This window comes from Oncorhynchus clarkii, chromosome 29, assembly GCF_045791955.1.
Source record: "Oncorhynchus clarkii lewisi isolate Uvic-CL-2024 chromosome 29, UVic_Ocla_1.0, whole genome shotgun sequence".
Taxonomy (NCBI): domain Eukaryota; kingdom Metazoa; phylum Chordata; class Actinopteri; order Salmoniformes; family Salmonidae; genus Oncorhynchus; species Oncorhynchus clarkii.
The window spans coordinates 8,459,669-8,476,120 of NC_092175.1; the positions used below are offsets into that span (position 1 = coordinate 8,459,669).

The following is a 16,452-nucleotide window of genomic DNA, read 5'->3' on the forward strand; positions in this document are numbered from 1 at the left end:
GCTGAGATAATCTTTTATGATCATCCAACGTGGAATCTCACAGTAATTAATTTAATTAATTTTCCAGATATATCTCCTTCAAATGTTGATATTTATTTGTTGTCAACCAAACACATGAAATGACCCCATTGCTCAGAGATGCACAAAAACTTAATAACATTCAAAATGAGTGAATCTTTCCTTTAACTGCTCTATCCTTTAATCCTTCGCTAAGCCCCGAACCCGAATTTTGGGCAACCAATCGCAGCACTCCAATGGATAGCAACGGTCGTGTCTTTAACCTCAAACCTGCTCACGTTTAAGTCGCATGAAAGCCAGTGATGGCTATGGCAAAAACAAGTTTTCTTAAAATATATTTTTTGAAATGGCTAAATAATTTACAAGTTCGACTGGAGTACTTGTTACTGTGATTCCTAAAATGCAGAGCTTGTTGATGGAGTATTTATTTTTAAATTGATGGAGTATTTTTTGAAATTATACTTTGTTACATTGTTAGCTAGCTCAGCTGGTTAGCTTGGTCTCAGTCTTGACAACAAAACGTTCCTAATGCTAGCTAGCTAGCCACTTAATATAACTTATTTTCTCAAAATATATGTTTGCCAACTAAATTACAATAGTAATATTATGAATAAAACTCCTATCTGCAGTCGACATCAGGATACGATTTGAGAGCACTAGTTAGCTGCAAAAAGTGGTTATAGCTTTGACTGCATGCTGACATTGAATTCAGAGCCATTCAGTGTCTAGCTACACTACAAACATACTTTTGCCAGGTTCCCGTGAATCAATTATGTTGACACCACAACATTCCCAAGAGTGTCCTGATTAGCAAGGGGTAGTCTGTGTTTTAATTTAATTGTGTATTTAGAAACCATTTGAATGGGGAATTGGGCTTCCCAGGTAAAATGTTGTCCGAGGTCAATTCAATGTTGCTTTTGTAATACAGTAAATAGACAAAAGGCTATCTTACAAACTAATGTAAGATTCAACCTTAAAATGTTGCCACATTTTGAGATTACTGTAACTATAAATGTCTTCTTATGTAATCATATAAAGTGTGCATGTTCAAGGTAGCATGTGTAGGTTGTCACAGGTCTGTGGAGATCTTCACAATTGCTGTAATAATCTGTGCAACATCTCAAACGGTATTGATCACTTGTACTTGTCTATTTAATGTAATCTAAAAGACAATACAGGTCATTTGGTTCTGCTATTAGATGAAGCACAGTGATGACACATTCTGTTGTATAAATAAACAAAATATCTGTAATTGTACACCCATTTGAACTTTGCTGTGCTTTTAAATGGTTGAAAGCACAGTGATAGACATTTGGGTGACAACTTAACCAAAATCAGACATTGTTTGTTCATTGGAATTTGGTTGTGCTTCTAGATGGTTGAAAGCATAATGATAACACAATTGGAAATTCAACAAACTTTTGGCTTTCTCAGTGAGTGAATATAGGTTGCAATGTCATTAATCAACATCTCAACCAAATACTCCTTATGGAATGCCAAACATTGAAAATGACAATGAAGTAGGCAACAACACAAACAGTGTCAGGTATACTCCCTCTCCGGCCTCTAGGTCATCAGGCTGCTGATTATCCCACACACCTGCGCCTCATGACACTCACCTGGACACCATCACCTCCTTGATTATCTTCCCTATATCTGTCACTCCCCTTGGTTCTTTCCTCAGGTTTTATTGACTGTTTCATATCGGTGTGTTGTTTGTGTTTCGTGGTTGTAAAACACCCACTCCCTGTACTGGCTTCCTGACTCTCAGCGCACTTGTTACAAACAGATCTGGGACCAGGCTACCTTCCAGGTTAACCCTGGTCCCCTGCTGTGTTCATACCATAATGACCGCTGTTGCACATTACCCTTAAAACGTCTTATGGCTGCCATCCCGTTAACGGGATAATTTTCATCAACAACAGCTGAATTGCAGAGCGCCACATTCAAATAATATTACTAAAACTATTTATATTCATGAAATCACAAGTGTAATATAGCAAAACACAGCTTAGCCTTTTGTTAATCCACCTGCTGTGTCAGATTTTGAAAATATTCTTTACAGCGAAAGCAATCCAAGCGTTTGTGTAAGTTTACCGATCGCTCGACAAAACATTATGAACTCCTAGCATCAAGTAGCTTTGTCACGAAAATCAGAAAAGCAATCAAATTAATTGTTTACCTTTGATGATCTTCGGATGTTTTCACTCACGAGACTCCCAGTTACACAATAAATGTTCCTTTTGTTCCATAAAAATAATTTTTATATCCAAAATACCTCCGTTTGTTTGGCGCGTTATGTTCAGAAATCCACAGGAAAGAGTGGTCACGACAATGCAGACAAATTCCAAATAGTATCCGTAATGTCCACAGAAACATGTTAACGTTTTTTTATAATCAATCCTCAGGTTGTTTTTAAAATATATAATCGATAATGTATCAACCGCAACTGTCTTTTTCAGTAGGAGATGGAAAGGCAATGGCTGCCCAAACTTTGTTGCGCATTCAAAACGCTACTGGCACCCGGCCATACAATGACGCGATGTTATCTTTCTCGCTAATTTTTCAAAATAAAAGCCTGAAACTATGTCTAAAGACTGTTGACACCTTGAGGAAGCGATAGGAAAATTAATCTGGTTGATATCCCTTTATATGGAGCAAAGGCAGGCTATGGAACATGGAGTTTTCAAAATAGAAGCCACTTCCTGGTTTGATTTTCCTCAGGGTTTCGCCTGCAATATCAGTTCTGTTATACTCACAGACAATATTTTGCCAGTTTTGGAAACTTTAGTGTGTTTTCTATCCAATACTAATAATACTATGCATATATTAGCAACTGAGACTGAGGAGCAGGCCGTTTAGTTTGGGCAACTTATTCATCCAAGCTACTCAATACTGCCCCCCAGCCATAAGAAGTTATTAACATTTGTCCAAAAAATTGGTTTTGATAAAAGGCCTGCTGGCTATATGAACCTTCCAACCGAATATGACGACACCATGGTACCTTAGTTTCATCTGCTTGTGAAAAGAAGAACATCCTGCCAACAACATTTCATCATAGACTAAATAGTTGATATGTGAACTGGTCAAAGGATATGATATAAACCAGGGGTCTCTAACAGGTCGTTCGCGACAGCCCACCTATGAGTAGCTTGCCAAACAATTCTGATGTTTTCATATGTTCCACCGCAAACTCATAAGCAAATCTCACATGTATCAGACACCGCAAGCTCCCAGCTACTATCTAATCAACGCAACATTTACATTATCCCACCACTGGTTAGCCACTGTTGGCTTAAAAAGGCAAACCTAACACAAAATATCTGCCAATTCATTTCCAGCAATATTGTCCCTGTCTGTCTGTGTGGTGCGCGCATTTGTTTATTAATTTGCGATGTCATAACCATCTTGTGGGTTGACAGAAATACATTCCCCAAATCCTTCTCAGTTTAATGTTAACTAAAACGTAGGCGTATGTGGCAGAAGTATATAAGTATTTCTATTATATGTTATTTGCAAACTTTGCCATGAAATGAGGAGTAGCAGTACAGAACCATTGCTACACCGACACATTAGAAGGCACATTCCTCACTAGCTAGATGCCAAATTAAAAGTGTCAGATGTGCAATTACACTCCAAAATCTACTTTTCTTAGTTTTCTTCCAGAACCCCCAAAAAAGTATTCTGATGTGATTTAAGCAGTACTCTGTGAACAATTGTGAAAAATAAAACTGAGAACATAATTTTGGGAAATATACTACATAGTGCACTACTTTATCTTGTACACTATAGACCTGGGTTTCATTGTTTTATTTAAGTCGCTCTCATCCTACGAAAGGTTGGTGACCCCTGATATAATCTATTATACTGTAAACCGGAGTTTGTCATGGTCAATTCTTCTAATAGGGGGAAGAGTTTTTCCTGGTTTTAGTTGACCCGAACAGGGGAACAATTTGTAACGTTTAGTATTTTTGACATTCCACATAAGACATAAGACATTCCAAGACAGAAAAATAATTTTCTCAATGTGGAAGTTCATCGCAGTTAGACAGCTTCCTCTTACTGTGCTATATTAAACAGAGAAGGCTCATCTATCCATTGCTAGTCTCCGACATCTCTCTGACAGCATTATGAAGGAACAACACCGGTAAGGAAAATTACACTTAGATAAAAGAATCAGACATGAAAATAGATATTTCTGAACGTGTGTATTTCTTATGCTTTACACTTAACATCTGTATGCCTTAAAATAATTTTAATTCATGAGTTGAATGGCATTTCGATGACAATTTATGCTCTCTGACTTGAACAATGACCACGGTAGACTATTGTATATTGAGAACTGGGGCCATATCCACAAAGCATCTCAGACTAGAAAATGACTGAGAATGTAGATATTTTCAGGATAGTTTCAGGATAGGTCTAATTCATAACGGGAAACAAGCATATGTATGGCGTGCGCCAAGTTTATACATCTCAATATTTTAGTTTCTTTTCAGAAATGGCGAACGCAGATATTAAATGTGCAATTTACACAACCGTTATAAGGTCCCAGATGAGTTGGATTTTTGACGGGCGGACGGATAAATTAACCAATTAGAAAAGAGCAACATGCGCATGGACCATGGACCAACATTAATCAAATCTAATTTGGTGTCCGTTCTCCACGGATCAGTCTAGACAAAGCCATCACCTAGTTGACAGATATTTAAAAGACCTCATGAGCTGTCCTAACCAGTTAAGAGTAACCAGCAGGTGTCTTGATTATAAAAAGGCAGCAAGTCAGTGGTTCCTGTGACATAGATAAGCAATTTCTTTGGGGTTGAAATAATGTTTTGATATTGCTATATAGTCAACCCATAAATAATATTTATTTTGGGCAAGAAACGTCCTCTCACTGTCAACCTCGTTTATTTTCGGCAAACTTAACATGTGTAAGTATTTGTATGAACATAACAAGATTCAACAGCTGAGACATAAACTGAACAAGTTCCACAGACATGTGACTAACAGAAATTGAATAATGTGTCCATGAACAAGGGGGGGTCAAAATCAAAAGTAACAGTCAGTATCTGGTGTGGCCACCAGCTGCATTAAGTACTGCAGTGCATCTCCTCCTCATGGACTGCACCAGATTTGCCAGTTCTTGCTGTGAGATGTTACCCCACTCTTCCACCAACAAGGCACCTGCAAGTTCCCGGACATTTCTGGGGGGAATGGCCCTAGCCCTCACCCTCCGATCCAACAGGTCCCAGACATGCTCAATGGGATTGAGATCCGGGCTCTTCGCTGGTCATGGCAGAACACTGACATTCCTGTCTTGCAGGGAATCACACACAGAACGAGCAGTATGGCTGGTGGCATCGTCATGCTAGAGGGTCATGTCAGGATGAGCCTGCAGGAAGTGTACCACATGAGGGAGGAGGATGTCTTCCCTGTAACGCACAGAATTGAGATTGCCTGCAATGACAACAAGCTCAGTCCAATGATGCTGTGAAACACCGCCCCAAGCCTTGACGGATCCTCCACCTCCAAATCGATCCCGCTCCAGAGTACAGGCCTCAGTGTAACGCTCATTCCTTTGACGATAAACGGAAATCCGACCATCACCCCTGGTGAGACAAAACCCTGACTTGTCAGTGAAGAGCACTTTTTGCCAGTCCTGTCTGGTCCAGCGACGACAGGTTTGTGCCCATAGTCGACGTTGTTGCTGGTGATGTCTGGTGAGGACCTGCCTTACATCAGGCCTACAAACCCTCAGTCCAGCCTCTCTCAGCATGTTGCGGACAGTCTGAGCCCTGATGGAGGGATTGTGCGTTCCTGGTGTAACTCGGGCAGGTGTTGTTGCCATCCTGTACCTGTCCCGCAGGTGTGATGTTCGATGTACCGATCCGGTGCAGGTGTTACACGTGGTCTGCCACTGCGAGAACGATCAGCTGTCTGTCCTGTCTCCATGTAGCGCTGTCTTAGGAGTCTCGGACATAGCAATTTATTGCCCTGGCCACATCTGCAGTCCTCATGCCTCCTTGCAGCATGCAAGTTCACGCAGATGAGCAGGGACCCTGGGCATCTTTCATTTTGGTGTTTTTCAGAGTCAGTAGAAAGGCCTCTTTAGTGTCCTAAGTTTTCATAACTGTGTGACCTTAATTGCCTACCGTCTGTAAGCTTGTTAGTTTGCTTCTTAACGGCTGTTCCACAGGTGCATGCATGTTCATTAATTGGTTATGGTTCATTGCACAAGCATGGGAAACAGTGTTCAACCCCTTTTCTGTGAAGGTATTTGGGTTTTTCAAATGATCTTTGAAGACAGGGTCCTGAAAAAAAGGGACGTTTCTTTTTTTGTTGCTGAATTTACCTAAACACTTATCACCACTGGGCTAATAAATAATCACTAATGCTTCTTTTGATTTCACCACTGACCTACATCATGTTCTTTCAAGTTATCCCTTTGGAGCACAATATCATGTCATTAAAAAGTATGCATAAATTGGGCATGCCTACAAGTAAAGGTACAAGTTGGGCAATTGAAAGCCTCTGGGGCCTAAGTGTTCGATGGTTAATGATAGAACTTTCAATCGTTTTATGCAACGTTATCGGCAAGTGACTTGATGCCTAGGCCTAAAGCGATTTAGACAGTTGTTGAATGGGATTGAGTGTTGATAAGGGTAACCAAAATACAGCTTTTAACAACCAAACTTGTATGATTCAGTACAATATGCCATCGGGTTGTGAAAAGAAGAATCCTGGCAACAACATTAGCATTTTTTAAAAAGCATTTTAAAAAGACAGATAGAAAGTATTTTGTCTGAATGTGAAAGTTCATCACAGGAAGTTAGACAACTTCCTCTTACTGTGCTATAGGCCTATTACCCAGCAGAGGCCCCTCCGACCACTACTTCTCTCTGACGACTCTCTGACAGCATTATGAAAGAACAACACTTGACAATGACACTTAGATAAAAGAATCAGACATTAAAATAGATACACGACAACACCAGAGGTATGTGGACACCTGCTCATCGAACATCTCATTACAAAATCAGGGGCATTAGTATGGAGTTGATCCCCCTTTGCTACTTTAATAGCCTCTACTCTTCAGGGAAGGCTTTCCACTAAATGTTGGAACATTTCTGCAAGGACTTGCTTCCATTCAGCCACAAGAGCATTAGTGAAGTTGGGCACTGATATTGGGCGACGTTCCAATTCATCCCAAAGGTGCTTAATGGAGTTGAGGTCAGGGCTCTGTGCAGGCCAGTCTAGTTCTTCACCACCAATCTCGACAAACCATTTCTGTATGGACCTCGCTTTGTGCACTGGGGCATTGTCACGCTGAAACAGGAAACAGGCTGAAACGCTGAAACAGGCCTTCCCCAAAGCCCACAAAGTTGGAAGCACAGAATCTTGTAGAATGTCATTGTAGGCTGTAACGTTAATATTTCTCTTCACTGGAACTCAGGGGCCTAGTCCTAACCATGAACAACAGCCCCAGACTGCCAGATGGTGAGGCGTGATTCATCACTCCAGAGAACGCATTTCCACTGCGGCGAGCTTTACACCACTCCAGCTAATGCTTGGCATTACACATTGTGATCATAGGCTTGTGTGCGGTTGCTCGCCTATGGAAATCCATTTCATGAAGCTCCCGACGAACAGTTATTGTGCTGACGTCACTTCCAGAGGTAGTTTGATTTTTAGTTTCAGCACTAGGCGGTTCCATTCTGTGAGCTTGTGTGGCCTACCACTTTGCCATTGTTGCTCCTAGATGTTTCCACCTCACAATAACAGCACTTACATTTGACCGGGGCAGCTCTAGCAAGGCAGAAATTAGACAAACTGACTTGTTGGAATGTTGGCATCCTATGACAGTGCCATGTTGAAAGAAACTGAGCTCTTCAGTACGGGTCATTCTACTGCCCATGTCTGTCTATTTAGATTGCATGGCTGTGTGCTCGATTTTACAGCTGTCAACAATGGGTGTGGCTGAAATAGCCAAATTCATTCATTTGAAGGGGTGTCTACATTCTTATGTTTAGATAGGTTACCTCTGAATGTTTTCCTTATGCTTTACACTTAAAATCTGTATGTGTTAAAATAGGCCTACCTGTGATTCATGAGTTCAATGGCATTTTGATGACAATTTATGCTCTCTGACTTGAACAATGACCACAGTAGGCTATTGTTCGATGTCAGGTCGATCACGAGTTACCAGTCGCTCGCAGCCCACCAATGAGTAGCTCGCCAAACAATTCTGAAAGTACACGCAATTCTCACCGCAAACTGTCATGAACAAATCTCACCCAGTAGCCTATCAGACAGCTCCTATTTAATCAACACAACACTCACATTATCCCATCCCTGGTTAGCCACTAACACAACATATCCGCCAATTCATTTCCAGCAATTTTTGACCCTGTCTGTCTGTGTGGCGCTCGTGCTTGTTTATCACTCCTCGTGTAATTGATGTGCTAACCGTCTTGTGGGTTGACGTAAGTACTTTCCGCAAAACATTCACAATTAAATGTATAAGTAGGCTTACCTGGCAATCGTACATCACGGTTAAGTATATCATTTGCAGTGGCGATTTTAGCCTGTAAATCTTGGTGGGGCAAAAAAAACTAAAAAATGTGGGATGCATGCCAGCAAAGCCACTACACAACAATATTAAACATTACATTAATTGCACTGTAACGGTGACAAACGGTGCCCACAAACTGTTAGGGCCTACATAAAGCTGTGCCAGCAGCAGTCCCAATACCTTACCACTGCTACACCTGGCTTTCAGCTGAGCCTCGTCTGGCAGCGAAACAGTTCATTCAGCCTCATTTACTGCCTTTTAAAATAACATAGCTGATATGGCTGACTTGCTTAAACAAATGTGGTTTCTACTGAGAATTGAGATGTACAAACTACGGCATAAGGGGACGACAAGCGGATAAGAGGCATTTCCATTTCGACATTAATGAGCGAGCTCGGACGGACATAGTCACTATAACTATTTTTTCAGCACTTTTGAAATGTACAGCAACAGAATTCAGAACATGGGCCGTTCTTTTTTCCCACATTGTTTGCAAACTGATGTGTGATATGTATTAATGCCAAAATAACATGCAAAACAGGAAAGCACCCCCCCCACACACAAAAAAAAGTGGGGCTTTGCCCTGACTAACACATGAGGTCTATTTTACATGATATGCCTAAATACTTATAACCACTAGGCTAATAAACACGTTTTTTGAATTATTTAATTACCTACTTTATATTAACTCAAATTATCCATTTGGAGCGCAACATCATGTTGTTAAAATATATGTCTAAATTGACCAAGCCTAAATTGGTCAGTTCATGGCATCTACACAAAAAAAAAAAAGGTTCCTGGAGTGGCCTTTAAGGGTTCTTCAAATTGAAACTGTGGGGGAACCCCTATACATTTTTTCAACGAACCCTATAAAAGGTTTCTTCAAAGAACTAATTTTAATGGATCCTCAAAGAACCTTTTGAAGAACCTTTTGGGGTTAATTTTTGAACTACCCCCCTATTATTAATATTAATAACAATAACATCAATAATACAATATTTGAGTGTTTATTATAATTTTGAGTTGCAAAGCAGAATAGGAACATTCAAATATTAGGTAAACTCCCAGCAGAGAGTCCAACGGGTATATCCTGAAGGCATCCAGTTGGACAACTGACTAGGTATCCCCCTTTCACCTTTCCTCTGGCGTGTTGACGTTAATGTGTTGACGTTCTCCGTATCCATAGTCAGAATGATCTTCCAGTGCATGGTGATCAAACAGGTTTCCTGTTATATTCATCAGAGGTGTAGGGAGGGTAAAGTCTGTGAATCCCAAAAAATAGTAATTATACATGACAGTATTCATACCTTGGTTTTTGTGGTAAATGCGAATGAAAAAAACTGTTGATGATGGTTTTCATACACATACCTTGTCCGTATTGTAGAGGCCTATTGGATTTTCAGTGAAGAGTCAAGGGAGCAGGATGGTACATGCGATCTGCATAACATACCAATAGATATACCTTCGCATGCCTCCTCGTCTGTATACCTGCAGACACAGACACAAAAGTGAGTCGTTCAGTCATCTGCACCCAATACAGCTAGCCTTCAACATATTCTTATAGCCTACATATTCTTACCTCTTTGTTGATTGATATCCATTGAATTGTGTTCATTTTCCGTTTTAGAAAGATTTGCACAAATATTGAAATATAGGTATCATCATAAAACAACATCGATTTAGATCATACATACCTTAAATTGAGGAGATCTTTACATTTTTTATTTAAGCGCCTGCACCTGCTGTCCTTTCAAATTCAAATGTTTCAGTTGGGCAGTTCCTGCAAGAACCCCCACCAACTGAGGAGGTTCCTCCACCTCCAGCGCCAAGAACCCTAAGGTTCTTCAAAGAACTCTGAGCATCTTAGAAGAACCCTTGTTGAACCCCTAATTGTTTGAGTGTAGGGCTTATGTTCACTTTGATTATGTTTGATGAATATTATAGACCTTTCAAATGTTGTATGCAACATTATTTGCAAGTGACATTTCGAGTTGTTAAATGGGAGTGACAAGGGTGTTGATATAATGGTAATTGTCAACATTCTGCTTGTAACAACAATCAGAATTGGTAGAAAAAAAGAAAAGAACGTTTGCATGCCAACATATTAGGCAATAATTAAGAGTTGGCAAAGTGATCGGGACAGTTGAAAATGATATCAAACGTTTTACCATCGCAACATTTGATGTACACTCACATTCACCATGGTTGACTGAGGTGACACAGCTTGCGCTGCCTCATTGCAAGTGTAAGCCATTGGGTGTATTGAATAACACATTCATAAATGTCAAAAAATACAGTCAAAAAATGGAATCCTGTTAAAACCTGTTTTAAGATAAAAAATAAAAAAAACTTCCAGCTCAGAGTAGATTTTAGGATGATGTTAAGATACTGCCCAGACAAACTCATGTTACTGCCAGGAGTAAAATCAACTCATAAAAGTGTTTGTCCTTTATCTAGGAGATAAAAGCTAATATTTAACGCAATTTTTTTTGTTGTTGCTACAAAACTACCGCTATACTTCCATTCATTTTGTATAGGTTAAAGATAGTTTAAACTGACAGATTTTGAAGGGGATATTTTAACTATGTTACTTAGATTGACTCACTGGTCAATGCTTTGTGGATTCCGGGCCCTGACTGCACCATGACGAACCCTTGACAGGTCAATGGCAGGATCATGAGTGGTCTGCTTAAACTTAATCTGAATGGTGTTTTATTTGCCTACAGTGTGATTTTGGATGTGATGCATAGGAACAGTTCAGTCTTGTAAAAATGTGAACTGGTGAATTTTCTGGCAACCAAAGTACTACAGTATGCCTAATACATTTCATAACACTTTTGGTAACTTAAAAGTGTTTAGAAAAGAGTTAGGGAAGCAGGATTGTAGGATTTGTTGTAGCTCAGGAATGCCCAGCATTGTATTGAATGTCCCGCACATTAAATGAAGTCAAGACAGATTTTCAGTTTTTAAAATAGAAAAAGTGCGAGGCTGTCAGCACTCTTTTTTTTGGTTTGGATTCTTTCACATTCTCAACAGTCTTTGAAATGCATAATACTGTATCTTAAAGTAGTCTGTAGCTGTGTGTTACGCCGGTCCCTCCTTTCAGGGAACTGAGATTGTTTTCAGCCCATGAAATACTCATATCCTGTTCCCACAGGTGTCCCATTTACACTTCCTTTCAGAGGCTGCTGTTACTCCTAGTGTCGCTGTGTCTCTCCCCCTCCTGCTCTGGGAGGACCTGGGCTCAGAGGAAACTACCCTGTGATGTCATCTCTCTCAACCATTCACTGGCCTACGACTGCTCGTGCAGGAAGCTACTCCAGGTACCCCACGATATCAGCTGGAATGCCACAGAGCTCGACCTGTCCTCCAACCAAATCAAGACACTCTCCAGCTCCTCGTTCTGGAACCTCCAGAATCTGACTCTGCTAGACCTTAGCTATAACTTCAACCCCCAGGAACATCCATTGAAGATAGAGGACCAAACATTCTCCATGCTGGATCAGCTGGAGGCACTGCTCCTTGACGGTAATGGCCTTTGCACAGTGCCGAGGGGCCTTCCGTCTGGGTTGCAGATTTTGTTTCTCAGGTACAATGACATCAGGACTGTAACACCGGAAGACTTCAGGGATATTCTACGAATTAAAGTCATCCGTTTAAGTGACAACTGCCAAGGGAGTGTCTGTAGTGGGACCCTGGATATTGCAAACCACACTTTTTCCAGCCTCACTAACCTGACAAACCTGACACTGTCTTTTAACAGACTGAAAGTAATCCCTAATTTTCTCCCCGCATCCCTCCAGCTGCTCAAACTCGAACGGAACCAAATCACCCACATTCAACAGCATGACCTGAGTGCACTCACTAATCTGAGCGCTCTAGACCTTTCGGGTAACTGTCCTGTGTGTTCTAACACCCCGTTCCTCTGCTTTCCCTGTAATACACCCAACGGGGCACTACAGATTCACCCAGATGCCTTCAGGAGCCTCTCCCAGCTGCAGGAGCTGAGCCTATCAGGAAACTCCCTAGAGCACCTACAAACATCCTGGTTTGAGAACCTCACCAAATTACACTACCTGTACCTCTCATTTAATCGTCTGGTTGGGGAGATAGCCAATGGGGACTTCCTCTCTGTGCTACCTTTCGTAGAAGTGATGGACTTGTCTTACAATAATGCTGGACAAAATTCCCACAACTTGACCCTCTCAAAGAATTTTTCCAAACTGGCCTCTCTGAAGACATTACACCTAGAAAACTATGTTTTTTCAGCTCTTCACAAAAATCACTTGGAACCACTTTACAGTTTATCTAATCTGTCTGTCCTCAATTTGGGAACCAACTTCATTTATTGGACAGACCTTTCACTTTTTGAAAAGTTCCACAATTTATCCAGTGTTGGCCTCTCAGAGAACAGTCTGACTTTCCTGCCCAAGAGGGTAGATGCCTTGTCTGTGAATGGGTATGGCTGGGGCTATGAGCCAGATATAGACAGGTACGGGCCTTTCATACACAAGGATCAATTCTACCGTCGCCATTTGCCTAACATTAAACCAGAGTGTCTTGCGTACGGTCCAGTGCTCGACCTCAGCAAAAACAACATCTTCCACATAAACCCTGATATGCTGCAGGGCCTGAACAACACAGCTTGTCTCAACCTGTCATCTAACTTCATTGGAGACATGTTCAACGGCAGTGAGTTTGTACATTTCTCCAAGCTGAAGTACTTGGATCTATCCCAGAATAAAGTCTACCTGCGCTATGAGCATGCATTCAGTGAACTGACAGCACTGGAGGTGTTGGACTTGAGTTATAATAAACATTACTTTCTGGTGGCAGGGCTAAACCACAGTTTAGCGTTCCTAGAACACCTGGATTCTCTGAAGGTTCTGAACTTGAGCTGGAATGAGATCAGCACCCTCACTGATAAAACCATGTCAAGCAGCTCCCTGCAAGAATTAAACTTCCAGGGCAACCGCCTGGACATCATGTGGAACGAGGGTCTGGACTTTAATCATCTTTTCAGAGAACTTAATAACCTGACGTCCCTGGATCTGTCATACAACCAGCTCCGCCACATCCCATCTGAGGTATACCACAACTTCCCCAAGGCCCTGAGACACTTGACTCTGAGTAAAAACGGACTTGAGGACTTTAACTGGACGATGCTCACACAACTGCCACATCTGGAGGAGCTGGACTTGAGTAAGAACCACCTGGAGCAGGTGGCCTTAACCGTCTCCACTCTTAACAGTTCACTGAGGCTGCTGGACCTGAGCCATAACAGGATTTCCCAGCTAGCGCCTGGTTTCCTCAGCGGCGCCAGGAGCCTGTATGTGCTGAACCTCAGCTTCAACCTGCTGGAGCTCATCAACCAGACAACGTTTGAAACTGGAGCTGAGAACCACCTCCAGCAGGTGTCACTACAGGGGAACCCGATCCACTGCACCTGTGACTTGCTGGAGTTCCAACTGTGGATGAGGAGTAATGAGGTGGAGATCCCTCTGCTGGCCAGCGGGGTGACGTGCGACATGCCCATGGAGAGGAAGGGCAGGTCTGTGCTGAGTTACGACATAGAGGAATGCGTGAAGGATGACAACGCAATGGCCTTCTGCATCCTCACGTTGTTACTCATCGTTCACGTTCTGTTGGTATCACTCACAGCACACCTCTTTTACTGGGATCTGTCCTATATTCTTGACTACTGTGGGGCCAAGCTGAAGCACCAATGTCTCTTACAGCACACAGCCTGTGTCTACGATGCCTTCGTCATGTATGACACCACAGACCCGCTGGCCTCTGATTGGGTGTTGAACCACCTTAGGGTGGAACTAGAGGAGCACGGAGAGAGGGTTCGCCCACTCTGCCTGGAGGAGCGTGATTGGATGCCAGGGGTGCCTATCATGGATAACCTTTCCAATAGTGTGCGACAGAGCAGGAAAACGGTGTTTGTGCTGACAGAGGGCTTCCTGTCGCGTGGTGTGGTTAAAATGGCCGCCCTGCTGGTGCAGCAGCGGCTGGTTGAGGAGGGTGTGGATGCCATGGTGTTGCTGCTGCTGCAGCCCCAGGTTCTGCGACGCTCACGCATCCTCCACCTGCGCAGACGGCTCTGCAGGCGCAGTGTTCTGGAGTGGCCAGCAACTGCCTGTCCGGCTGCCCAGCGCTGGTTCTGGCACAACCTGAAGAGAGCCATACGGAAAGATCAGCGAGCCACACACGCATCACTACACGGCACATACTTCACTGGGCGGTGAACTCAAGGACATGAAAGGAACTGACCAAAAACAGGAAACCGATCAAAAACATGGCTGAGTTTACTTACCCTCAGCTTAAAGGTCTCCAATTCCTACTCTGCAGTGTTCTAGAATCAGTTCCTAGAGACATGACTGTGTAGTTCCCCTTCACTCACACACACACACACACACACACACACACACACAGACACGCACACACACACACACACACACACACACACACACAGACACGCACACACACACACACACACACACAGACACACACACGCACACACGCACGCACGCACGCACGCACACGCACACACCCACACAATATAGCCTATTATAGCGGCTGCATGGTTTTCTGTACAATCCATAATAGAATATTAGGCCTTGATTTCTGTTTTTCCTGTGAAGGATTATATTATCAATGGTCACATTAGCTTCTCTGTGAAAATGCCTGCCTCATCTACAGTACAATATAGTAAATCATGTGACTCTGTTTACTGTTGATGTACGTGACCTCATCTATACCTGGTAAGAAAACAGTATTATGATCCTATTTTGTCTACATTCAGATGTTTTTGACAGGTGTAAACCAGTCTACCGACAAGTTAATAAACTTAGTTACAATGGTTTCCTGTGGGAGGACAATCTTACTGATCTCAACCACTGGGTGGCAGAGTAACTCCTGATTCGTGTGTTCAGGACTGACATGATGTACACACCACTAGTTCCATATCAGTGGCTTCTCCTACAGTATCACCCGACTCTGGAAGGCAGTGTTCTCCATCCCTGGTCCTAGAGACCCACAGGGTGCGCAGGCTTGAGTGAGTCATACTTTACAAAGTGTATCGATATCAGAATGATTTATTATCACCAAATGCAGAAATGCAGACTAGGGCCAAGATGGCGCCGACAGACATGGCAGCTCTGCTTCTAACTCCTAAGCAACTTTGCAATAATGTTTGTATTTTTTTGGTATGTTATACAAGCATTTCGCTACACCCGCAATAACATCTGCTAAATATGTGTATGTGACCAATATTTTGGGGATTTGATTTGACAAACATACACAGTACACATGTATATGATCTTTGATATAAATACATACTCTTCGTTATACACATACAGAAGACACATTCACGTACATTTGTATATATCTCTGTAGAAATCTTTATTTAAAAACCTTGTTATTATAACTGGCAACATAGTCCTGGAGGCTAGTGTGTGTCCCTGTGCTGATCTTGTCCAGGTGTCCAGGTATCCAGGTATCTAGTCGGAGGAAAGAACACACGTCTCCAGAAGGGAATCTTTCTATTTTAACAATCCAGACTGTTATGTGTTATGTTATACCATCACCTACTATATGTCTATGGCCAATTTAGAACGGTTGACTAAATCAGTCAGTGGTTCCCAATTCTCTCCTCAGGGACCCCCAGCTGTTCCAGAGGTAATTCACATTCAATTTGCCAATCAACAAAATAACACTGTGGAATTTTAACAATATAATATGACTGACAAGAATAAAAAAAAAAAAACCCTGAGAAATGTTCTTTATAGAACCATTCTCTGTAAAGGTTATATAAAGAACCATAAAAAAAGGGTACTATATAACCCCAAAAAAGG

At 42.0% G+C, this 16,452-nt stretch overlaps 1 protein-coding gene across 1 annotated transcript; it reads left to right on the top strand.

The window, feature by feature from the left end:
- Positions 1–4,124: 4,124 nt before the first annotated feature.
- Positions 4,125–15,354, top strand: LOC139388265 (toll-like receptor 8). Its single transcript, XM_071134823.1, has 2 exons — positions 4,125–4,165; positions 11,751–15,354. The coding sequence occupies exons 1-2, from the start codon at positions 4,149–4,151 to the stop codon at positions 14,842–14,844; spliced, it is 3,111 nt and encodes a 1,036-aa protein (XP_070990924.1). The 5' UTR covers positions 4,125–4,148; the 3' UTR covers positions 14,845–15,354.
- Positions 15,355–16,452: the final 1,098 nt, after the last annotated feature.